Below are 27,036 nucleotides of genomic sequence, written 5' to 3'. Positions count from 1 at the left end.
AAATCACATGGCAATGCTAAAAACTCCCTGTAAGAAAAATAAACAAAACTGCAATAGAACTTTGGGTAAAACAGTCACAAGCAGCACTCTGGAAGATGCTGTGCAACCTATTTGGCTCAAGTACACTTAGGATTGCTTAGGCCCAACTGGAAGGTCTCAGAAAGAACCTCATCAGCGAAGCACATTCTGCTGGGACGTGTTCTTGAATTTTTTCAGAAGAAAACATTCATCTGCATGGTGTCAGCTACACAAGGCCTCTGCTGGGAATTCATAAGGCCACTGAAAATGCCAGAGGAGGACAGAACACAAGGAGGCACTTAGGTTTGCAAGCCCTTCCCTCCATCACCAAACGCTCCTGACTCAGAGGAGGCACCTGGGAAGGAGGCAGGGAGTTCAAATAAACCAGTGCTAAGTTAAAGCGCTTCAAGAACAGGTGACCCACAGGTAACATCTGCTACCTACAGGAAACACCCGGTTAGTGAAGACAAAAAATACAAGCTGGGCTTGCTCCCCCCTTCCCACACCAGAGTGCCAAGAGGATTGATCAGAGTGCTCTGTGCTTTGCCATGGCTCCAGGACACGCGGACGCCTCTGGAGTGAATCCGTGTACTGTGCCAACCACTAATCCCTCGTCACTGGACTCAGCACTTCCTGATAAATATGCCTGGAACTCCTGACTTTAAGCATTTTTAAAGCATCTCCTATTCCAACCCAATGCCATGATTTATACTTAACAGGAAGTACATTACACCCAGGAACCCGTGCTTCAAAGAGATGATTCCAGCAAGGGATTCGACGGGATTTCTAACCAAAAACAGACCTGAGAAAATATAAGTCAGCTATGGTATCACAGTATTAACAACGAAGTTAGATGTGAAAACTTTCTCTCTCCCCCCCACCTTAAATTACTGCCACAGTCTAATAATTGCAGCAATTTCACTGAAGTTTGGACTTGGAATTCTGGATTTTCTAGGATAATACACATGTTCGTAAAAGGTCAAATTTACCACTTTACAGGTAACTTAGACATAGGTCTGCTATAAAATTACAACTTGAGTCAACTTGAAGCTACACTGGAAGAGATTAAGCCTGAATTTCTGCAGAAATTGGCAATAATGTGTTCAGCAGCAGCTTTTAGCCACGTATCAAGAAGTCTGACAGGACCTTGATTTCTCTACTCCTGCTGTAAACTTCTAGTTAAAAAAACAACACACAAGAGTTACTGAAATACAACAGTCTTTCTGCACATCACTGTAACATCAGCTGCTTGAGGTTGTCGTGCAGGATGGTATCCTTAACGTCACGGAAAACTAGCCGGATGTTCTCTGTGTTAATAGCAGTGGTGAAGTGGTGGTACAGGGGCTTCTGCTGCTGGTCCCGGCGTTTTGTGCGAAAACAATCCACCAGGAATTTTTGGACATCTGTTAAGCAGTGGGGATCCCCTTCAAACTCTGGGAAATAGTCTTTGATGCTGACTTTCTGTACTTTTTCCTCAAGCAAGTCTGTCTTGTTTAAGAAGAGGATGATGGAGACGTTGCTGAACACCCGGTTGTTGACTATTGTTTCAAAAATGTTCAGGGACTCCATGAGGCGATTTGTCTGCCGGTCCTCCATGAGCACTTGGTCGAATTCACTGGAGGACACGAGGAACAATATGGATGTGACACTGTCAAAGCACTCGAACCACCGCTTCCGTTCTGACCTCTGGCCACCCACATCAACCATCTTGAAAGGGACATTTTTGATTTCAAAGTCGTACTCGTGAATCCCTTTGGTCGGCCTTCGTGCCAGCAGGATATCTTGCTGGGAGGGAAGGTAATCCTACAAAAATAAGGAGAGTTTTCTGATTAGGATATGATCATGGGTAGGGGCACAGGTGAGCTCAGTGGAGGGAGTAGTTTGCACAGGAACAGCACAAGGTTTTCAATAAAAAGACATGGATGTGGATTTCCATGCTAATACTGGAGCTTTTGGGAAAGAGCTGGAGTCCAAAGCAGGAAACACACCCAGTATGAAATCAGAACATACACCCCAAAGAACTTATGCTTCCTCTTTGCCACATGACAAGGATCCATAACCAACCTGGGAGGTGAACCAGCAATTCCTCATGCCAGTTTCCCTCATTCTGGATCACTTTATGCTTCCTTCATTCTCTTCCCACAATGCTGGCTGCCAACACTGCAATGCAGCAAATGGGTTCTAAAGCAGGTTTCTCAAACCAGTAACTATGGGATATCCCATGCCAGCTGTGGGCTCTCCATTCCTCCCGTGCTCTCCTGCAAACTGCATGACTGCTTCCAGAAACAAACCAGCTGCTCCAAATAACTTCAAAGCAATCAATTATGCCTGAAAACTAAAACTTAAGCAATTTCCTGTGTTTGTGCCATGCATCTTTGCATCCTCCTTTATCAGTCCACACCGGTGAGATCACATTGCCTGACTTTGTCTGAAATTTACTGTGCAATGAGTAGAACAGGGCAAGAAAGTGAGAGCTGGGGACAGCAGTGCCTTTCCAGCCTGGGGGGCACAGACAGCTGGATCCTGAAGTTCTCCACCCCACATTTCCCCAGAATTTAAGAGGCCTTCAAGAGACTATTTTTTTTTTGATTGTCACATGAACATCATTAACAGATGCAGATGCTACAGGAAGAGGAATTCTTGTTAGTCAGCTTTTGACAGCATGAAATTTAACACTCGTATTGGGGATTCCTTCATTCCTAGAATTACACTTTTGTCTATGGTCCAAGTCTTTCTGCTATCTGCAAAGTGCGTCTCTACCACACAGCTGCCTGTGCTGGACTTTAAAACCTTGTTGTTCACTTGTTATGGAAACTCTTCCTCACATTTTTCCAGCACTTCTCACAACTTTAGAGAGCACAATTTAGGATTTGGAATTTCAGTCTCTTCTTAAGAAGTGAATGATCTATGATCTTCCTTTGACAGTGCCAGTTCCCACACTTGGAGCTTTTATAAAGATGCGTAAGACCATGGTCCAGAAAGTCTGATTCAGCCAGTCAGCTGGGTGGGGGAACAAGCACACAGCACCATGGCTATTTCTGTACTTGTATCCCAAGTTTAAGGCAGCTGGGCAAGTGCAAGCCACAAAAATAAAATTTAAAAATCATCAAGTGAGTGCAACACTCCAAAAACTCAAAGATCACTTTGCTTTACCCTGTGAGCTCCAAAGTGAAACTAGAGAGAGAGGGCTTTGTCTGAACTCTGGGTTCCTTTTTCAGAGCTGCCCATGACTAAGGCACTGATTTTTATCGTGGCACGAATTACAAAGCAGCTCTGAAGCACAGGCTCCCCACCCTGCAGCCTTTGCTGCAGCACTGCTACGCATCCAAATCCCACACCACCAAAATCTGGAGGAGAGTAGAACTGCTAAAGCAGCATCACAATCTCTTCAAACTGAGCAAAAGAGGTGCTGCCACCCCCTTGTCTGATTAATGAACAACTTTAAAGGGTGATAAGACTTCTCCCTTTATTAAATTTATCTTGGGTCTTTTCTACTGAAATTATAGAGAGGAAAACAATCAGCAAAACCAGCGCAGTGACTGTATTAAATGTCACTAGGCACAGGTGAAGGGATCTTGAGCAAAGCTGACTGTCAACATGTAGGCAAGAGTGTCACAGGTTCAACACTTATTGCAGCTTCCTAATGGGAATGTATATTCTTTTGTTTTCCAGGTAGTCTCAAGTTCTCAGAACAAAACCAAAAAGTCTTAGGAAAGCTCAGGAGTGACTGAAATTATTAAAATACATAAATAAATAAAACTAACTAATATAACAGGCAAAGCCATATACACCTTCACTATTGAAACAAGGGCACAAAGCAAACTCTCCTGGGAGTTGACCTGTAATGTTTATTCAGTAAAGCTTTCAAGAACGAGGAGCTTATCCCTAGAATTCCTGACAAATTCCCCCTCGAGTACTATTACTCATTGAAAATTCCTTCCACACTTGCAGCCACAAAGAGAATCCTTTCAAGTGCTTTCAACTTCTACACGCACAGAAGACCTACCACAGAACTGGGTATCTTTAGTGTCCCTTCCAACCCAAATGTTTTATCCTGGATATTGGCTACTCTGATGCAACAGGCAGCAAATGAGGGCTCTGAGTTCAGTGCTGGTGCCCAGCCATCATCTGCCTACAGGAAACCAAACACAACAACTCCTAGGAACTCTCCCAGTATTTTAGTTATCTTTTTGAAGGACAATTATGTTTTTTCCCCTCATGCCCAGATCCTTGGAATACAAGCAGCTTGCCCCTTTCTCAGTGTTGATCCTGTTCTCCATATCTAAAGACTTCAGCATCAGGTGATTTCCTTGGATGGCACTGAGTACTATTTTCCAAGTGTTTTCAATGTTTACCCATCATCAGTAAGTGGTTTTTTCCCTCAAGCATCCTCACATTGATACTGATTTAGAACATGTGCTTTCTTCCTGATTTTCCTATCTCCTTTCCCCAAATTCACTGCAGTCTGCTTCTTCTAAAGGAGTTCCTTTGGTTATCAGTAGCTCTTTTGGCTATCACATCACTGTTTGCCTAGTTCAAATTACAATTTAAGGCATGACTAAGATCCAATCACAAGATGGAAAGCCAAGTCTCTCTGTGAGGTATTTTGGATACATACAGTCTGCACTGGCAGTTGAAATAGCAACACACAGTTGCAAGGAATCCAGGAGATCCCACGCATGTCTGCCTGTCAGATACTCTTATTTTGCTGATCTGATTAAATCTGAACATTAAGTTCTTTTCCCTCAGTGCTGTTATCAGCTCCCTTTTGGCAAGAAGCACAAGTGAATTGCAGATCTATGTGTTTATAAGTAATTTAGTTGCAACTCAGCCCAGTTGCACCAGATAAGAACAGTCAAATACTTATATTTACAATTTGGGGAAACAATCATTAGACAATCTTGCATATAGATAAGAATAAACCAGAAGAACCTACCACATCTTTCACTAACAAAACTTAGCTAGTGCTTTTTTCCTCAAAGATTCAACATTTTCTACAACAGCAGATCCTGATGAGTCCCTCTGATTCTCAACACCATTTAGTCCAACTTGAAGCCAGAAAAGCTGTAATTCAGAGTGCTCCCACAGCAATATTAGACCTGCAGTAAATGCGTGTATATAAAAATGTTAAAAAAGCTCAACTACTGACTAGGTTTCACACTTTAATGAAAGAATGGACCAAAGTTTCTCCACGAAGAACTCTGAAATAGAGCTGCAAAACTCCACCCAATATTGTTGGGGAAAAACCCAAGCCCTTTGAAACTCAAAGGCACTGGATTCAAAGACCAAGAGAAATCCACTACTGGCAGAGAGTTTAGCAGTTCATCAGAGTAAGTGCAGTTCTCCTCCTAAATGCAAGTCTTGTAACTTGAGACCAAATCCAAATTCAGAGAGCAAGTGCTGGAGTCCTCAAGCCAGCAATCTGGGAAGCACAATGACCACCAGTGCTTTAGCTAGAACAATGACAGTTCAAAGCAGAAAAATAGTCAGGCTTAAAATTTAATCTGTTAAAAAGACAAATGAAATTAAGCATGATGTAACAGGGTTTCATTGAAGTGGTTTGGATTCCTTCATTTGTTACCATCAACTGGGAATGACCATGGAGAAACTGCCTCCCCACAGAGTTCAAGCACCATATCCCATTTTAAAGGCAGTTTTTCCACATGCCATTCCTGCAATCCACAACTGATGAGCATCAGCATATACATTCATTATTCAAGTGCTAACTAATAGTTCTATAAAAAAGTATTCTACAGAAATTTCAGGGGTTTTCCCCAGAGAAAACAGACTTTATTCTTTACTGAGTTTATGTTAAAGTAGGTATTACTGGAAGGTACTGCTGACCTGTGACTGATTTAACTCAAGAGTTCCTAACTGGACATGTAACCCCAAACCCAGTCATTTTTGGATGTCATTTAGTGTTGAAAAGCTACTTTAACAGTCTCCTGACTGGTCAAGCATTTGTAACTTGATTTTTGTTCAATTTTGACAGAAGGTATATTTCCAGAAAGTCTTCTGGCCCTTGCATTGCCCCTTGTTTTTGACATGTCAGTGATGAACTGCTGAGATAATGCAGCAGTCCAAGTTAACTAAAGATAAAAGTTATTGGAGTAGACACTAATTACATTTCATCTATTTAAAACCCAGAGATCACAAAGACTACTTAAAACTCAAGACTGGAAAGAAAAATAAAAAAGGACTTACTTGTTCTCCAAGTTTATCCAAGTTGTCCAAGAAATACTTTACAGATTCCCCCTAAAAACAAATCAAACAGTTATTTAAATAAGCGACATCTTTGATCCCAATAGTTTACATTCTGAAGTCCAGATAATTTATCGAAACCTACATTTAAGTGTTGTAAGCTTTAATCATTGCCATTTTTAAAAGCAGCTATCCTAAGAATACAACTGATGATTTATTCTTAGGCCAGTTAATATTTAAGCTTAAAAGCATGAAAGGCACATTTATAATAGTCACATTCTTTCCAAGCTTAGACTTGATAAATAAATCCAAGTGTTATCCACAGGGAGCATCAATGAAGCGGCCGCACCTTCGTTATGAAAAGAAACATTCGATTCCTCTGAGGCTTTGCAGAGTGTGCACACACAGGCATTCAGGTACAGGGATAAATCACCAGAGAAAGTTCATTAATACTCTAGTGGCACAGGACTCATTCCCACAGGTACTTCCCCGGAGCACAGTGAATGATGAGCAGAACAGAGGATGAGAAACCACAACAGACAAAGCATTTTACTCAAGTTTCCCATCAGACACCAAGTTGGACCAGAACTCCTTACTCTGGGAGTGATGAGCAGAGCTCCAGGCTGCCGCACATGATATCACATTTACTATCCAGGTTATCCAGGTTATCTTCTGGATTCAAGTCATCCCTGTCCTGGCAAAAGGTAACTGCAGTTTTTAATCCCTCCAGTAATGCGGAACGAAAGATTTTTTTCATGGTAAACCTGAGCCACAGTCTACCCTGCAGAACTCCATCAGGGTGCTGGGATTATGGAGGAATTCTTCCATGGATACTGATGCACCTGAGTTCACTTGCAATAGGAAGGTACTGATGGAATTCACTGCAGAGAAAAGCACATTTTTAAGGTTCTCAGCATCCTCAGAGAAGCACAAATCTGCTTCCTTTTGGGAGCCCTTAATTACCAGCTGTAACTTAGTCATTTTACAGTAAATGCAGAAAAGAAACCACCTGTGCTTTCACTCTGCAGGTGGAAGAGCAGAATTTTGACTGAGTTTTCTTGATGAGAAAATCAAGCAGCATCTGAGGCCAGGGTGACTACACCTAATTCAGACAAGTGGATTAGGACAGGAGCTACACCCTGATAATGACTTCCCCTCATTCAATCTGAACTCTGCAAACTTATCTAGGAAGAATATCAAACCTCACTACTCAACTGTGTCATCCAAGCATCTACCCTGAGCAGAGTAGGGTACATAACAGGCCAAAAAGGGTTCTGGCAGACACATCAGTAAGGTACCTCTGCAAGTTTTCCAGGCACTAAAATAAGTTACAAAATACAAGTAGATACCACACCTTCAAGTGTGCAACTTGAACATCAACGTTTAATGAGGCAAGACTGGGGCTCTGGTTGGAACATGCCTCATGCTCGACATACCTGCAAGGAGAGAGTCCAACCCACCTCTACTACCTTATTTTACCTCCTGTTTGGCTCAGCTGTCCTGATTTTCTCTGGGGTGACAAACTGCAGCAGAACACCATTTTAGTGGCACACAGCAGCAACTGCTTGCAATGACAGCAGTATTTTATCTTTTCCAGCATCCGTTCTAGCCTCAATCCTCTAAGGAAGGTGTACAGGGAAGAGCATCCCTGTTTCACAGGAAATAAACCCTGATGCACAAATCCATCAAGCTTCCCAAGAAGGAGCAAGAGAATCAGAATTCAGGCCTTCCAAGTGCTAAAACCACTGTCTGTAGCCGAATACTAAGGCAAAATAAAATTTAAGGTCAGATTTAATTTCTTTTTTAGGTGCCAATAGGAACTGGCAACCTTCCGTTCCCCACAGGGCTGGCTACATACCAATCAGCCAGATTTCAGACTCAGTAAGTGCAGGTATTTATTTTAGAATACCTGGGCCTCAGAGGCTGTAAGTATTTGTGTGTGTGCATACAAACTTGCATTTTAATCTTAGACAGCTTCTTTATACGACTTACAGCAATACTTACTCCCTAAAGAAGCATTAACTCTGCAGTTAATGTGTAAGTTACTACCTCTCCTTTAAGTCCCAGGATTTGCTGCTACTCCAATGGATCTTGGAGCAGACAAGTAAACCACAGCCTGGAAAGGTCACAAAACATCCCCACAAGCAGCTTTCCAAAAGAGGGGATTTCCTGAAATCACAAATGCAAAATACACAGGCCTGCAGCGACAGCAACACTCCAGAGCCACGCATGCAACAGCAAAGCCACTGCCAGGGAACACTGAGATGCCAATGCCACTTCCTGGGCTGTCACCTATCAGAGTCAATGGCAGAGAAACATCAAGGTGGTCATGCTGAAACTCAAGAGATTGAACTATAAAATCCATCAGTTACAGCATAACACAGCTCATAAAGCTGAGACATTCCAGCCTCCCTCATCCACACCACTGGCTCAGCTGCTTGGGTTCTCCCCTCATAAAAATCTGTTCAGACAGCAAGGGCTGTCGACATGACTCAACTCTGTAAGCAAGGATAGAAGTCGTTCATTCACTGTTTTTTTACCAATCTGCATACCAATTAAACACCTAGAACAGCTTCAAACCCATCATCTCTTCTTCCATCCCACTCCAGCCACCCGTCCATATCACACAGCTACAGCCCAGGGCCCTGACCAGAGGTAATTTTCTATCTGCCCTGCACATGTTGCTATCAGCAGGCTGAGCTTTGCTAACTACAGACACTCTTGAACAGCAAACTGCCTCCCTGAACAGATCATTATCAGAATGCGCTACTGGAGAACCAGAGAGTTTTGACCCATTTAAACAAGCTTCAAAGAGGTAGCATGACAAAGCAGCCAAGCTTTAATTCCTTTCCAAAGGGTATTTTATACAATAATGAAGAGAAACACACTGAAAAATTCAGCATACAACAATCAAGGAAAGCCTCAATGCCACCTATTTTTAAAAATCAGTTAGAAACCACATCCCTGTACAACAACAGCTCCAAAGACAGCTTCTGTGTCAGGCTGCTTTTTCTTGGTAGATGGGAGAACCAGATCCCATTCAGTAAATCCATGACAGTGACCATATTTAAATAGCTGTATTCAACAGCTGCCATCTAAAATTTCCCTTCTGACAAACTGTAAACCCTCTGGTTTACCCAAGATGACTAGAAAAAAGAAACTGGGTTTCCCCACTCTGTCCCACTAACTCCAGTGCAGCTCACCATGTCCAGCCCTGCCACGTGGCTGTTCAGCGATCAATCTGTGGCGTCACGCCACAAAGGAGCCACACCAAGGGCAAAATCTAGACAGAAATGAGAAACTGAAGAATCTGCCCCCATGAAAAACCCCACAGTTCTCCATTACACTCTTGCTGTCTTCACACCCATGTTCTGTGACCACGTAGGACGGAATTTAAGCATTAGCTAAAAATACAGCACAGGAAGGACCTTGACCTGTTGGAGGGAGTCCAGAGGAGGCCACCAAGTTGATTACAGATATGGAGCACCTCTCCTACGAGGAAAGGCTGAGGGAATTGAGATTGTTCAGCCTGGAAAAGCGAATACTTTGGGGTGACCTAACTGTGGCCTTCAGTACCTGAAGGGAGCATACAGGAAAGATGAAAAAACCATTTATAAGGGTCTGAAGTGCCAGGACAATGGGGAATGGCTTCACACTGACAGAAAGCAGGTTTAGATTGGTTATTAGGAAGAGAGTCTTTATTTTGAGGATTCTGTGGCACTGGCACTGGTTGCCCGGAGTTGTGGATGGTGCATCCCTGGAAATGTTCAAGGCCAGGTTGGACAGGGTTTGGAGCAACCTGGAATAGAGGCAGGTGTCCCTCCAAACCATTCCATGGTTCTATGTGATAGTCTTGAACTAGTCAGGTGAACCTTCTTTTTTAAATGCAGATGAACCCTCTGAAGTAATTTTTACAATTGAGCAATTTGGAAATGAAGATCTCTGAAGGTCAGCAATGACACTGCAGGAAACAACCACCCCATGGAGCCCAACTCATCCCTGCTCACTTCCCTCTCCTGCACTTGCAGTACAGCCCAAAGATGCCAATACAAGAGACAAAATCCGACACGGGCTTGGGCACACATCTCATATTAATACTGAGGTACTGCAATAAAGCAAACTTCTTGAGCACACCCCAATACAGCAGAAACAACAACCTACACATCAGCTTCAAATACCTTCTGGTGTTACAGGAGTGTGCTTTGGCTGTTTTAAACTTTATTAAATCATACCAGGATATCTGATTTTTAAGCAGTCCCTTTTGAATGCTTGAGAAAGATGCCCTTTTTTGTTCAGATGGAATATACACATCTCAGCTGTGGCCCTTCAGCCTCCTCCTGATTCAGAAATGCATGTAAACCACAGGAAGTTGACTGTTAAGTAACTTTATTCATAACTGTCAACTATTCCATTTTCAGAAAGGTTTGAGTCAAACCAGCCTGTGTCTCCTGAAGCCTTGTGATCCTCTCTGAGAGAGCCAAGTCACTTCATCATGAATGTACAAGAAAACACCAAAATCTTACTCCTATCAAGGTGCCTGACATTACCACAACAGCTTCCCCTGTAACTTTGCATTTAACTACTCGTTAAATGAAATATCTCCAGTTTTATAATTCATTCTTTCTACAAAGACATGGCTACAGCACAGTTGGTCACTTAGCTGTAGGCCAACACCTGCTGGTGTGGTCATCAGCAGCAAACCAAAGCAGGTATCTTTTATAAACAAAACACAGCACAAAGATCACTGTCTAGTTGCTGCCTAAAGCAAAGTAACCACAAAAATATTTTTGGGGGAGGGAAGAAAAAAAAAAAAAAAGACTACATGAAATACACACCAGATGAACACATCTTTTAAACCCAGGAAGCACCAATTTATTTGGTTTCCATGAAAACAATGTCAGCAATCTAAATATGATTTGTTGAAACCTTAGCATAGCCAAATGGCTTTTTAGCTCTTCAAGGGGATCAGGGACACTGCATTTTTTCCACTAGCAATTGCTTAAAAAAGAAAAAAGAGATAGAGAAAATGCATCAAATAAAGATTTAGTCATCACAAGGTTTAAAGAAAGAAACAATTTATCAAATCGTCTAGGTTTGGCTGCAAGTTCAGTGGAACATACTGAACTGACAAGGCTTATTAAGTATCTGAAATAATAAATCAGATATTTTAAGAAAATAGGAGATATAACTTAGTAGGTCTATATTAGAACTTTAAGAGCTACCAAACATTTTCTCTTCCTGACCTTACTTGAATTGCTTGAAAAAGAGAAACAAATATTTCCTATTTTATTTAATTAAAAACCCACAACAACACAAGAAACAAAACCACCAAAAATAAGCTTTCTTACAAGCCTAGTTTAGAACAGGAACAGGTAACTGCAGTGTTTTTAGGCTGGTGTGTACATACCTGAATATGCAAACCAAACCATCCATAACACTGGAGAATCAGCTTAAAGGGAGATGATGGAGAAATAAGCAGGGTCTGATCATTCTGCATTTTACAGCACCCTAGTAATGCTTATAGCACACACTTCATTATGTACAGGATGTTTTTCTGTTAGAGGCTTAATCCAGGAAAATCCATATCTGAGGATTTTGGCAAAGGAAAGAATCTCTAACAGCCTTTATTTTCTTGCCACCCCACCCTAAGCTGATTCAAAAGAAGACTGACTGCAAATCAATTCTGCTGCCACTGAAGTTTTAGCAGATGTCTTCTGAAATGACAGTAATAAACAGAGAGATAATGAATGGAGAAACGTTTCAATCAAATAAATCAATGCAGATTCCCAGTGGGAGGGAGATTAGAGGGCACAACCTCCTCCACCCAAACAGAGAATATCCACAGCATTACACAAAGGAGGGAGATGATCCAGGTGATCTATTTATGCCATGAATGCATATCCTAATTACATTAATGAGCTCATATCCACAACTGTCTTGACTGTTAGACCAGCAGGTTTAACCAAGTCTCATGTTGAGACATTCAACTGGTTTGGTCTCTTCTACTGGTCTCAGATTTGGAGGTAAATAAAACAAATCTTGGTTCCTTCACAGCTTTCATGTTTCTACAATTTCTCTTCCCAGTCACTCCTCCCAGCACTTTCTGAAGAGGATTCCTCTTTCAAACATGCTCCAGTCAACAGACTACAGCAAAACTTCCCCACACTCGTACCTATAACTTGTTTACTCAAGGAACTAAACTTTAAAAATATACTTTCCCTATTTTACAGCAGCAATCCAGCAACTTGATTGGCATCTCCTTAAGGTGAGGGGAAACTTATTTATTTCTGAATTGCCACTCCATGCTCTAATACTTGATGAAACACTCTTCAAGCAGTATTAGCAGCATTTTGGAAGTTTACAATAAGCATATAAAATAACTAATTTTTAATAAGGGTGCTGAAGGTATTTGGGGGAAAATGTCCAGGTAAGCAGTAGCATATTTACTTCCTAAACTGCAAATCTGGGTCAAAATATTTGAGTGTGCACTAACACAAAACACATTTCCCTGCAAGAGGTTTCCTTTCCCTAAGTGTTAATTAAGGCCAAAGTTATGCTAAAACCAGGACAAACTGGCGCTCCCACCAAAGCACAGCAGTCCCCATTTATGCCCACATGAGCATTACTGTGGCCACGTGCAGAGCAGCAAACTGCTCCGTGTGAAACTAATCCCGAACTCCCCAAAACCAAAGGGCAAACTGCTGGAAAATGGCACTGCTGCCTGTGGAAGCATGAATGGACCAGCCTTAAAAGGGCTGAAGCAGAGATAGTCTGTGTCAAGACCAGACATCTGACATCTCCCAGCTTCCTTCTCTCCAGCTCAGCCATTTGAATAGTCATTTAAACCTGATCTGCCCATTTCCAGAGATAAAATGCAGCACAGTGGGATTAATTCCTGTTTCTTTGCAAGAACGTAGAGTTCAGACACAGTTGCAGATACAGGAGTACAAATAATGTGTTCCTCATCAATACACATCACAAATGCGTCACAGCTCAGCCCAGCTCTGAGAGCACAGACCTATTTCCCCTTTTCGGCGCTCGCTGCGTGCGGCTCAAGCTGTGTTTGCCTTTTTTCAGAGCCATCAGAACTGCATCACGTGGGGTAGAAGTGAAACCTGCCTCATGTTTGGTTACACAAACTGAGTATCTGTCCTAAAAAAAGGAAAGGTTCACATCCTGACTCACAGAAGCCATCTTTTGTAAAACCTTTTGGTGGCAGCGCAGAATTTGTGTTTGGAACAGCTCCATCACTTTGGCTGGAGGGCACTCAATTCCAAAAGCACCAAGGGAGGAATCACACCAAGTTTATTTCATGACTGACATTTTTACCTTGCATAACAGTATTAACAAAGAAAGGTGAAGGGGTTTAAGAAGGGGTTTAACCCAATAATACTCCTTTAATCTATTATCCCGTATTTACCATGTAATCCAATCAATCCATAATTCTCAAAATGTGGATAACAAATGGAGGGAGACAGAGCACGCCAACCTGACGCCCCGGCAGCACCAGCAAGCTGGGGACACCTGCCATACCCTGAAAGTGACAGAAGGATGTCACCAAGCCAACCTGGAACAAAATACTCCAAACAAGGCTCCAACATCAGCTGCTGCTGCTTCCTGCACCCAGTTCAGCAGTGCTCTCCCCTCAAAGTGCCAGACTCACACAACTCACACTCAGATTTGTCTCCCACCAGAAGAGCATTTCCACAGTTTCACAGATACCATGCCACTCCAATTAAATTAATTAAAACATTATTAAACTCTAAAAAGAAGTTAATACACATACTAGTATACCACAGAGCAAACTGTTCCAGTTTTCAATTACTTTCCTAAGAGGAAAGAAATCCATTTCATTTTTCTTAGTTAGGTATCCTTCCCCTCTCCTGGTGGAATTTAATTGCCAGATTCTTAATAAGACTTCCTTAAAAATACGCCAATTCACTACAGCTTTTAGGCAGGAAACAGCATTCCACTAAAGCCTACAAAACTACAATTTCTTCCACACCAGGCACTCTGTTATCATATTTCTAATTCTGAAAGACTGCTTGGAAACCAGGATGGGACATATTCTAGAAGCAGCTGAGACTCCTTCCAACAATCAAAAATCCTCAGTGTGCACAGCATTTATCCTAGAATGAAGAAATTCTTCTCTGTGAGGTCCTGGCACAGGTTACCCAGAGAAGCTGTGGCTACCCCATCCCTGGCAGTGTCCAAGGCCAGGTTGGATGGGGCTTGGAGCACCCTGGGATAGTGGAAGGTGTCCCTGCCCATGGCAGGGAGGTTGGAACAAGATGAGCTTTAATCCCAAACCATTCTGTGATTCTATTATTTTCCTCAGAATTACCAGTGCTTTCAAATAGGAAACAAACTCAAGGCTATTGCAGCCCCTTCTGGAGATCACAGCCAGGTTGAGGAGCACGTGAACTGGCACATGGGACACACCAGATACCCAGAGCATCCAACCAAACGGCTTCTGTTTGCCAAAACCTGAACAGAAATTAATCCAGGAAAGCAGGGATCAGGTGCACTTTGTTTCTTCAAAGGTCTTTTTACTCCTTAAGTATTTTACAATCCAAACTCCCCTTCCAGAAAGTTTACTTGAAGAAAGACACCAATACTTTGCAGAAGATTTTAAACTTCCATTGATGAAACCAATCTTTCAAGTCCCAGAACACAAAGACCTAGAAATCCTATGAAAACATGCACTGACCAAGGAGAAACTGCCACCTCCCAGTTACTATTTACACTCTGGGCAGCATCTCTACAGACCTCAGATGTTTTGCACACAAAACAGACTGGAACCAGACTGTAAACATTTGCTCTTCTTTCAGAGCACTGACCCACTGGCTCCATGACTTCATGTGTTTGCAACTCCAACTGCATTTAATCTAACACTGGAGCAGTGGTGAGTCTGCAAATCTGCCATCCATCACTTAGAGCTTTCCTTGCTTCCAAGTTGTACAAGACCAGCAAAAGCTCCCAAAAACATGACAAATATTTGGCACGTGGAAATGTATCAGTACTAAAACTGGCCATACTGAACTTGAAGATGCTTGAAAGTCCATTATTGCGTAAACTCTGCACTAAATCACAACATTTCAAAATCAGAGCCCTGAACTGGATCCCAATGCATTTCTCTAGGATTCAGTTTTAAAGTACATTTGGTTCCTATTTCAGCCTCATGAGAAATCCAGATGACCAAATGCTTTTTAGTTCCTTCCTCTGTCTCAATTAGAAGAATCCATTTCAATTAAGTTCTAGTATTTCTGTTTGCAGCCAGAGATGCACTCATAAACCAGCTCTTTTTCTTAGCTATCTGACAAGATCCTGCAGTAATTTACTGGGTCTTGTGAACAAGATCTACCAGTATCATTAGCTGAATATTGGTGTTTTTAAAAATTACTAAAAATTGTGTCTAAAAGAGCTCAAAGTAAAAGTAAAGTACACAAGACTCCCTAAACAGCAGCAAGAGGCCACAAACATTGCATGTCACCTGTAAAATTTCATACTGCAAACTAACTAAAACTAGAAAGAAATATAAATTAATTACTAGAGAAACTATATAACTGCTGCTGAAACCAGTTAAAGGTCCCAATATCACCCATGTGTAAAATTTTAGTAATCACTCTGCATTACATTTTTTTTCACACAATTTTGTGTAGATATTTTGAAATACAGATGATACCAGTGCACTGTTTCCACCCCTGGAAATTCTTCATCCTCTTGATTTGGTCACCAGTGGGTGATAAAATACCATCATGTGCCCAAAGAGAGAAGTACTCCCAGGCTGGCTGCAGAGATCCCAGCATTTTGTTTAAAATAATTTCCCCAGCATCTTTAAACGGAAAAAAGAAACAGAAACTCATGTGGGATTACACATTCCTATACCCCTGATCCATAAAAAGAATTTGGGGTCTTTTCAGTTCCTTGGTTAACTCTCTGAAGAGGAGCATGATATTTCACTTATTTACTGAGGAGACACTGAAGGAAAATAAATTTAAGGCAGGAACGACTATGATGGAGAGGCGTGCAACATGGTACAGCGAACTGAGTGCTGTAAAAGGCAGCTCACTCCCTATTACTGTTCAAAAATTTTCTTTTCTGAAATAGTTGAAGTTGTCAGTTATTGTGATGATAATTCAGGGTGTTTTCTGTATTTAGAATTCCTCAACTTTTCCAGCTGTATTACCTGATGTTTCTTGTTAATGCAGACATGCAAGCAGAGAAGATACTGGAAGTAATTAGGACCTTCTTTAGTTGCTGATGTAGTCTTAAACATTTTATTACTATTTAAATTCAACCCATCAGGCAACTCTGGGATAAAATGTAAGTGTTAAGTCTCCAGGATTATTTAGATTTCTATTGGCATGATGTACATTTTGTTTACAGTTTGAGGCTGCCAAGTTAACTAATTTTGTGTTCTATGACCCATTTATTCACCTTTAAGATATAAATAAAGGGTTCATTTTCCAGACTACCACTTGGTACCATTTTCAAGAGACCACTTGGTATCAGGGGGCCTCCATCAGCACTGTGAGTTTACAGCTTGTTATTCTGTAAAAGGGCAGGTTCTGCACCCTCCAAACTTCTCAACAAAATTTGATAATTCTGATACTTAGCAAAGAAAAGTGCCAGCAGACACAATGCTGGCATGGAGATTATCTTGCTTTCCCACTAGTACAGTTATCCTATTGCTTTTCTTACGTAGTCAGGTCAGCTCCACTTGGGTCTTCTCACATTTTCTTAAGCAACTTCCTCAGCTTCCACAAGCTGATGTTTCCTCCCCCTTTGCTAGTTCTGCGTAAGAGGTGTGGCCTGAACCCAAAAGATATAAAAGCATTCACCATTAACTGAAGTTTGGGACAATAAAGAGCTCAGTCACTCAATAAAACCTAAGTGTAATACGTGCTTGGTGAGAGCAGACTTCACCAGCCTCTAAGGCTGAAGCTGTGTTACAATAAACTCAAATTAGCACAAATCAACACTGCCCCTGGCATGGCACCTTAGTCCTGAAGGATCCCATATTTACACACAAAAAAGATTCCTCTCTATTCTTTGCCTCAGGTGCAAAACACAGACATGGAAGATGACACTGCCTTCATACCACATGTTTTGTCAGCATGCAGATTTGCTGACAGCTACAAGTCCTGGGACTGTGTTGGGTTTGTGTTTAGGAAGTCGTTTCTAAGTGGACAGAGAACAGTGCAGGCATTGCTGTTTAAATTCCAAAGGCTGTAACGAGACAGCTCTACAGGTACCAACATGTAACACCTTGCAGGTGAGCAGTGAGCACAGAAATGAGCTCGGAATGAATGTCTGTACCAAGGGCTCACATTACACTGCACAGCAGAAGCAGCAAAAGCTCCTCTAACACATTTGCACAGATTTAAAACAACCTGCTAAGAGCTTTATACACTCAGTATGTGAATATTCATATTCAGAAGGGCACTTGTGTTTTGTACTTATTTAATCACAGCTTGGTTATAGAAATCCATTTTTTTTTCAAGAAGTAGGTCACCTTCTACTCTTCTGCAACAAAATGTTTAGGAAACTAAGGCACATGCCTATCAACACAGCACAGCTTGTTGGAGACAGAATATGTGTAAGAACACATCCCTCTGCTCCCACACTGCATTGTGCAAGTGTGCATTTTAAAAGCAGTGGTTCCCCATAAACAGGTCACAGAATCCCAGAATGGTTTGGGTTGGAAGGGACCTCAAAGATCCCCTTGCTCCAACCCCCTGCCATGGGCAGGGACCCCTTCCACTAGACCAGGTTATTCAATATCTGGATTGAGTTTTAATTAAGAACTCCATCCTCAGAGACTGCACTGAAACCATGCAGAAAATAAAGGCTTGTACAAGCCACGTGTAGCATACAGGACTCCAAAAGCATTCCTGGTTGGACAACTCATCCTGCTTCAGTCTGGCACATCAAGACAGCTCCTGCTGAAAGACCTCTCAATTCCAGAATTACATTTGTGCTTCATAGTAACAAAAAATTAAAATACAACAAAAGAAATATAGCAATGGTCTGAAGAAAACATGGCAAAGATGTTCTCCAGGAAAACCAGATCAGCATCAACTGGCAATACAAGACCCAGGCCACTCTCCAAACACTTCAGGTTTTTGCTGCTAACAAGAAAAGTCACCGGGCAGGAAAGGAAGAGTGGTAGAAAGGGAATAAGGCAGTCCCAGAAACAGCATTTTGGCTCTCAGAGGCTGAAACAGAAATCCTACTCCCAATCTGGAAAATTATAAAAAATGGCACTTTGTGTTAAATTAGTATAACAGTTCACCTGAAGATCATTCAGCTCAACTGAAATGTTACAGTCAATCCCCACTACCAAAGCACTGGCACACACTGAAGGGTTTTTGGCCACAAACCTCAACTAAGGACACTCAACCTGCTACTGCTGGACTCTAGAGTTAATCCCTATATGGAATCTTATTAATACCAACTCAAAGCCAGCATTACCTTGTCACTGGGGCAGGAAAAACAGTGAATCTTCAAAAAATCCAAGTCTCTTTTGAGGATTTGCATGACTCATTTTAAAGTATAAATTTGTAAAGCACTTTTCTTTCCATAGTTATAGCAACAATCTTTGATCAATCCTTTTCACACTAAGACCAAGAGAGAGCAAGTAGCCCTTTCCAAAGGCTTTCCAAGGGCTTTAAGGAGTCATGCTCACTGTACACAGGCCATCCTGTGATCTGATGTTTGGCAGAGTATTGATTGAGGAAAGAGGAGAAAAAACTGTTCATATTTCATCATATATAAAGCAGCAGCTTTTTGGGTTTCCACACAGATATTTAAGCAATATTCACTGTAATTACAACCCTGTATTTCAATAAACTAACTCTGAACTATGTGATTAAGTGCCCAAATAGCCAATGTTTAAAGAAATGTTGGCTGACTGGATCTCATGCCTGTAATGAAGATCCTCCTTGTCAGTCTCAGAAACCTTCTCCCAACAGTTTATGCACTCAGTCCTGTCCCAATAGAATCATCTCCTGCACCCTTCAAGCAGAGTGGGACAAATGAACACCCAATCCCAGATCCAAGAGGAGACCCAAGGGGAAAGCCATGCCTACTTTCCAACTTAGGGGCGTGGGGAGGTTAAAGAGATGAACACTGGGAAGAAAATCAACACACTACAGAAGCTGCTGAAAAGCTTCTGGAAGTCACTGCCACAAACACAGCACAGACACTTCAACTCTTTTTCCAGATTCTACACTTGTGACTTCAGAGGGACTTTGTGCACTGACCTCACAACTGTACCGTAAGATGGGCATCCACCCTCCAAAAGGGGAACACCTCAACATCTGGCAGCCTAGCCTGGCTTCACACACAACTGACCTCTGCAGGATCCTACTCTATAATCAGGCACATTTCAAGATGTGTTGCCTGTGCACTTGAAAGAACATTAAACTTTCCTAATACTCTCCAGTGTCCATTTGAGGACTCATCATTTCAGTAAAAATTAATGTTCTTGCATGTACAACAGCCCCACGACTATTCAGGCAGAGCCCTGAAAAGTTCAAGCTGAGTAAGAAAAAATACAATACAATCTCCCAGTAAACTGAACAATACTTGACAAAAAAACTCATCTGCAACAGAAAAATGCTACATGGAAGCTGCAGCAAAGCTATCAGTGTAACTTCAAGCAGAACACGCCTTTTCCTGTCTTCTATAATCTGATCTAGCTCTTGCAAACACGTCACAGATAAAGTTGTGATCCAGAGGTGAGTCCATATCCTATAATCCTTACTGTATCATCTATGTCTGCAGTTCTATGCAAATACGGACAAAAATTAAGTGTCATCTCTGCCTCTGCAGCTTTCTGGCTTAAAAACACCCAAACATTCAGCATAACTTGCAAGTAGGGCAAAAAGTATCTGTCTGAAGATTAACAACTGCTGATAGCAAAGATCAAAACCCACCCAAAAGTTACCTTTAACATGAACAAACCCTGAACACATTCAAAGCTTATCATGCAATTGAGCCACTCAGCTCTCATCACACTCTTCCATTCTCAGAGAATGACAAGACTCATGGAGAATACTTCAAAAAATTAAAAAAAAAAAAGCTTCTCTGTTAACAGCTCTCACAGCAAGTTCAAGAAATGACTGACATGAGAGGGGAGTACAAGGCTGCTCTTACTCACAGGTGCCTTGCTCAGTGTTACGCAGCGCCAAACACTGCTCAGCTGCCAGTGCCTCAGAGCAAACCTCCAGGAGAACAGCGAGCCCTTACAGCCACATGCTGAACAGGTCACCAGCACAAACAGAAAAGCTAGGAAATGCCCAGGTAAAGCAGTGTGCATGCTGCAGAATTACCATAATGGCTGCGTTTATCCAAGTCATTTCAGGAGATTTCTGGTAAAAATCAAGCAGCAACGGGAAATGTGAAATGTTAATGAGGTGTCAGAGGGTGTTGGGCTGATTCAGACTAAATCTGTAACTCATCCGTGTCAGCCACCTGAGAGGCCAGAGGAGAAACAAGCCTGGTGGCTGAAGGAGAAGAAGCCTGAGGATGACCAGAATCTGCAGCTACAGAGCCAGGACAGTCTGCAGTTACCCGTGCTAGTGGAACAATCACCTGAATGAGTTTGGTTTGCAATAAAATATGAGGGATTATAACATTAACCATGGGGGAAGCACTGAAGTGGCACATATTGCACTAAGCTGTAATTAGCTCTTTCCAGTTTTAAAGCACTACACAAGCATGACCTAATGAATTTTCATAAATGCTGCTGCTAGTGGCCAGAAGGCCCCTATTTTTAGGCCAAGGAAAATAAATCATATTGGCTATCCCATGACCACTTGAGCAAACAAAATGAGGAAGGACACTCCAGTGAACTAGACATGGAAATGCTGATTCCTAATGCCATTAAAATACAACCAAGTTTTTTTTTTTTTGCTGCTATAAAAAGATCACATTGTTTCCTTACGCTCCCAGCATCACCTGTGGCAATGTCAGTAAAAGATACTGAAGAAAAACAAAAAAAGCAAGAGCAGCTCAGCAATCCATCACACATGTACATATATGTTGTGCATATATATTGAAGTTTAAACCATATTCTTGCAGGAACTTCAATCTTAAACCCTTTTTCTCTGTACTTCCTATCTGCCCAAGCTACAAATGGCTTCTACACTACACACTCTTGCTGCCTTTCCTCCAGAATTTATATGTAAATTTTGACATTTTTCACTCCTTAACCCATCACTGCTCCATTTTCCATTTGCTCACCTCTACCTCTGTCCCAAAGTGTCCTCTTCCCATGGCAAACATTTCCCCAGTGTTTCTGCCTGTGCTCTCTTAGTATGAGCCGTGTTTTTCAGTGCAGTGTCAAACTTGGTCCAGTTAAAAAAGTTAAACTCACTCAAAAGTCTGAAAAGAAGTTAGAGCAGGTAACAGTCCAGAAATGCTCCTCTACCATGTCAGTCTCAGCACTTTACAGTATTTTTGTGCCACTTTTCCCTCTCTCCTACTCATCTAATGATTGCTGCTATCCTTTCATTACATTTTTTTGCCACAAGCAGCTAAACTGGAAGCAGAACATTATTTTCCTCTTTTTCCCCATTCTACAGTGCTACAAATCTTTAGTCTGGAGCCTTCACTTCAAGAGTCAGTACTTGACACGCTTGAACTGTCTGTGTCTCTCCCAACTTCCCCCTGCTCTACCTCCTGACTGGGACACGCCTGTCACTCCCCCCTCCTTAACCATTTGTGTCCTCCTTCCTTGTCCCAGCACAGACCTCAGCTCTCTGAACGCTCTCCTGCAAAGCCTGTAGCAGGTACAGCAAAAAGCCACACTGCTCCAGGAGCTTCCCTCTGTTCTGCCGCCCACATGGAGCTCTGGCAGAACTTAAGCTGAAGCTTACTGGGATAAAACTGAGACTTCATGCTTGGCCAGCACAGATCACACTGCCTGCACTCAACACAATGACATCATTCAGCTGCCTTTTTTTTTTTTTTCTTCATGTTTATAACTTGGCATAAATATGTCCAGCTGAGATTTTGAAAGGATTTAGGAAATAAAGTAATGTAAGTATAAATAAAGTAATTACCTTGCTTTCAAAAATTATTATGGCAGTACTCAACTATTAAGAGCACTTCAAAAATATTCCTGAGTTGTGCCTAAAGCACAACACGATAAACATATATTTTTGCAGAGAACTACACAGATTTAGGGATTCACAGAAAAAAGCAACAGCTTTTTTTCTGTAAGACTTCTGTAAGAAGAACAAATTATTCACATCTCACTCAAAGTGAAACTGTGCACGTTTCAGTTATGTAAAGAAGCCACTTCCCAGAGCCTCAAGATGACAGAACAGTAATTGCTCCCTTGCCTTTGCTACACAGCCTCAAGTCACTAAACATGTTTAATTGAAGACAAAACTGTTTTATTGAACAGATTTTAGAGCAGATCCCTCCAGCACAGCAATTACACCACTAGAAGTCACATCTGCACCAGGATCTTGACTACAGAAGAGCAATTACTCTTTTATGATCACTTGAAGGTGAAACTCAAGGAGCAACAGGTCTCCTTAGGAACTTATTTACAGAGCTCAGCCCAGGGCTGGGCAGGTGATAGGCCACTGGAGCACCTGCCCATTCTGCAATCTCCAGAAGACATTCCATGATCAGGGCAATACATATTTATAGAATATTTACACAACCTCTTTAAGTCAGGGTATGATTACACAACCACTCATAATAGCTCAACAGGAGACATCACGAGCTATTGTTCGGATTCACACTAACACAAAGGTTATTTTTAAGACATAAAAATACAAAGCCACTTATGTTTGAGAGACCTGCAAGAACAGATTTAATCTATTTTAAGGTTCTCAACCCCCATCCCTACAAAACCCAATGCCACTGCCATACACAAGTCTATAAACCAACAATCAAATTTAAACCAAATTTTTCGTTTCTTTTTGCAGCATTTGCATGGGAATGGCGCAAAGGGACTTCAGCTGTCACAGACAGTTCGAGATGCAGCTCAAGAATCAAGAGGTTTCTTTTTTCTTTCCAACCCCACTACTGAATTCTATACTCCATCTCTACCCCACTATTAAATTGTGTATTCCATCTTCAGCTGAGAACTTCAATGTAACAAAAATCTCATTACATGAGTATTAACACAGACATTCAAGATTAAACAGGAAGTATACAGAGGGAATGTTTGCTAGATTGCTCAAACTGGAATAGAGAAGGGAGTGGTTTTTAAATTCTTCTCATTAACCCATGCATATCTTTTCTTTTAAAAGCACATTACTATTAAGCCTGCCTTTTCTGCAAACCATTATTTCTTGTTTAGTTTGGTTTTTTAAGTTGATGCACCAGTTAACAAAGGGTGGTAATAATCATATAGTAAAAATACTGTGCAGGTACCAGCTTTGTTACAGAACTTAAAAGCCCTCAATACCTCAGCTTTCCCACATATGAAATGAGGACAATTACGTCAGAATCTCCTTTATTATTATTAAAAAAAGGGGTGGAAGTAGCCAAATGCAGCTGTGTGCAACACCACAGAGTAAGTCAACCATGCAAAAATGCGTAAGGAAGAGGCTTGGTTGGCGTTTCACAGAGAAGCAACACAGGAACCAAATCACACACAGACAGTTAAAAACACTGAAGGCCAACTCTTACCAGCTGGAACTCCCTGCGCCTGTCATACGCGTGCTGGATGCCACTGTCTGCCCACAGGGCTCGGATGGCCGGAAGGTAGTCTAAAAAAACACCGGTCTCCACCATGCCCTGCACCACGGTGACCGCGCGCGTGTCAAAAGCCATCACTTTGTCCCCGTTGCTCTGGTTGGCAGGATCTCCCCAAGGGATATGGAGTTTCTCTCTGGCATCCACGAGGACTCGCACACCTTGAACAACAAGGAAGAGCACTGTGAGCAGAGTTTCTCAGCATCTACTGTTTCACCAGCACACAATCTGCACAGAGGCAAACAATGCACTTACTCTGCACAAAGCTCAGTCGGAACATCCACCCGTAGGGAATCAGGAAGTGTCCAAAAAACTGACTCAAACCACTACATTTACAGGTAACCTCAACCCCCAGATTTGCTATCTCAAGAACATGACCACAATCAACAGGGTGATATCCACAGTACAAGTTTAACTCTTGAAAAAGTGTTATTTTTAATTACTAAATCTCCAGTCTGTGCTACCAAACTCTTTCACTTGGCATGAATACAAGACACAGTATGCTTTAAAGTTTATTTCAAAATATGTTGAACCACCTGACGTCTTGCTTTAAGGTTCTCTAGCTTTTGTGTTCTTATCAACTTGGTACCCAGTTATATCAAATTATACAGAGACTCTCTATCACGAGAGTATTTCTATCACCACCTTTAACATTTTCAGAGATATTAAGATACATACTAAAATTATTGTACTTTCTAAAAGTATGTTTCTACAGCTTAAGTGCAGAAGGAGTTGTATCAGCTAAAGGCTTCCCCACACTTTCATGGTTGTTTTGGTTAATATTCTCTAGAAGAAAAGGAGTATTTTAAGCTTCTTTTTAGAGTCTTCTAAAGGCTTTAAACCCACTCTGCTCATATTGGTAAGGGAAATGCGGGGAACTGATTTCTAGTACTAAATTTATCAATGAAAAAATAAAAAGAAAATTCCAGAAAGAATAAGCAACTGTAAAGGCATGGGAAGAGATACAAGGAAATTGAGTTGTGGCAACAAATGACTGTATAGTAACATACTCATTCAGTGCTGAAGTGTTTTGTCAAGGTTCACTCCCTTTCCAAGGCTTTTCTCTCTGTCAAAGGCAAGTATCTGTCAAATCTATCCATGACTGCAGGAAAACAGCCTCCCAGACAGATATGCAGTTCCTACGTGCATACTTTGTCACAGAGTTTGAAGTACCTTTATTAATAAACTTTAACCTGGTTGACATACATGCGCATGATTTCTACTGCCTTGCTATCAAGAGTTCTTCCAGGCTTGATTCATAAGCAGGTTTGTAAAACAATTCTCTTTGAGAATAGTTGGATTTTCAGGGGCTGAGGTCTGGCAACACTTTGCTGTTTTGAGAAACTTCATTAAGATTTTGACCAACTATTACACAGCCCACGCTGAAAATCCAACGAGCGATTTAGATAAGAGAGCAAATAAGTGAGGATGACCAATGAAGTCAGGATGACAGCAGCGAAATCAAGCGTCCACTCCCCTAAAGCATGTGTGGAGGCTTTGGCAAAGCATCTATGTAGAGAGGCTCTGCCTGCGGGTTGCTGTTAATTGATGTGTCAGCCGAGTTTCCAACACAACGGCAGCAATTCTTCCACTGCAGTGAAATGCTGAGAGCACAGGGCTCGGCTCCTCCTCACGCACTTCCAGGTGCATCTTCCCCCCCCATCCATTACCGCTCATTACTGCCATCGCATTACCAGGAAATCACGGAATCAATTAGGTTGGAAAAGACCTCTGAGATCATTCAGTCCAACCTATGACCCAACACCACCTTGTCAACCAGACTTGACATCAAGTGCCACGTCCAGTCTTAAACACCTCCAGCGACAGTGACTCCACCACCTCCCTGGGCAGCCCATTCCAGTGTCTGAAGTGAAGAAACTCTTGCTAATGTCCTCTGGTGCAGCTTAAGACTGTCCCCTCATCCTACCGCTGGTTCCCTGGGAGCAGAGCCTGATCCCCACCTGGCTACAACATCCTTTCAGTAGTTGTAGAGAGCGCTAAGGTCACCCCTGCTCTTCAGGCTGAGCCCCTCAGCTCCCTCAGCCGCCCCTTATGCTCCAGCCCCTTCCCCAGCTCTGCTGCCCTTCTCTGGCCTCATTCCAGCGCCCGAGCAAAAGGCAAAGCCCGGGACCACACGGGCTCAAACCGCTGCTCCCGGGGCCGGGCGCCGGAGCCGCCCCGCGGGCCGCACCCGGGCGGCGCGGTGACAACCCCGCGGGCCCGGAGGGGCTGCTCGCCGGCGCCCGGGGAAGGATGAGGCGCCGGGACAGCGCGGGAGGAGGAGGCGGTGGCGGCCCCGCGGCTCCCCCAGCCCGCGGGACCCGCCCGAGCCGCCTTCCCCCGCCCCGGTCGGGCCCGGCGCTCGCAGGGCGGCCCGTCCCCGCCGCCCTTCACCCACCCTTGATCACGTTGCTGTAGATGGTGGCGCGGAACTCCTCGCGGGCCGCGCGGTCCCAGTCCTGCCCGTGGATGATCCGCATCTGCTTGAGGAAGGTGGACTTGCCGCTCTCGCCTGCGCCCAGCAGCAAGATCTTGACGAGGCGCTTCACATAGGTCTTCTCGCGGTTGAGGCACTTGTCGATCTCCTTGGACTTGCGCTGCTGCTCGGCCTCGCCGCTGGTGAGGAGGCAGCCGGGGAAGCAGCCGGACAGCGCGGAGCGGGACGGCAGGAAATCCGCCATCTTAGCGAGCGCTGCCAGCGAGGGGAGCGCCGGCCGCCCTCGCCGCACCGCGCGCTCCCCGCACCGCGCCTGCGCGTCCGCCACGCCCGCCTCGCACGCTCCCGCCCGGCGCGTGACGCGCGCGTGCCCCGCCCCCAGCCGGGGCTCCGCCCCTCCCCTGCCCCTCACAGGAAATGGCGGGAGCGGCCGGCAGCGGTGGTGGAAGGGAACTCGCAGCAGCGTCCAGTCCGACCCTCGGCCTTGCACAGCACAGCCCCGCAACCCCACCAGGTGCCTGGGAGCCTTGTCAGAGCGCTCCTTGAGCTCTGGCAGGCAGAGCTCCTTTTAACCAGACTGACAGTTTACTTGTAAAACTCTTTCTGCCTTTTCCTCAAGAAATCCCCCAACTCGCTTTGAACCGGAGCTTGAA

At 43.0% G+C, this 27,036-nt stretch overlaps 1 protein-coding gene across 1 annotated transcript; it reads right to left on the bottom strand.

The window, feature by feature from the left end:
- On the bottom strand, positions 1-26,708 carry GNA13 (G protein subunit alpha 13). The gene is made up of 4 exons (XM_042025508.1): positions 26,345-26,708; positions 23,881-24,107; positions 6,223-6,273; positions 1-1,821 (listed from the first exon to the last, which is right to left on the bottom strand). Exons 1-4 carry the CDS (start codon positions 26,625-26,627, stop codon positions 1,249-1,251), a joined length of 1,134 nt encoding a protein of 377 aa, XP_041881442.1. The 5' UTR covers positions 26,628-26,708; the 3' UTR covers positions 1-1,248.
- Between the last annotated feature and the right edge of the window lie 328 nt (positions 26,709-27,036).

Source organism: Corvus kubaryi, unplaced genomic scaffold, assembly GCF_017639235.1.
Source record: "Corvus kubaryi isolate FWS band 111438036 unplaced genomic scaffold, C.kubaryi_AGA036_p1.0 37272, whole genome shotgun sequence".
In the NCBI taxonomy this organism is placed as follows: Eukaryota; Metazoa; Chordata; class Aves; order Passeriformes; family Corvidae; genus Corvus; species Corvus kubaryi.
The sequence above is the reverse complement of the archived record's forward strand: the minus strand, read 5'-3'. Positions and strand labels throughout refer to the sequence as shown.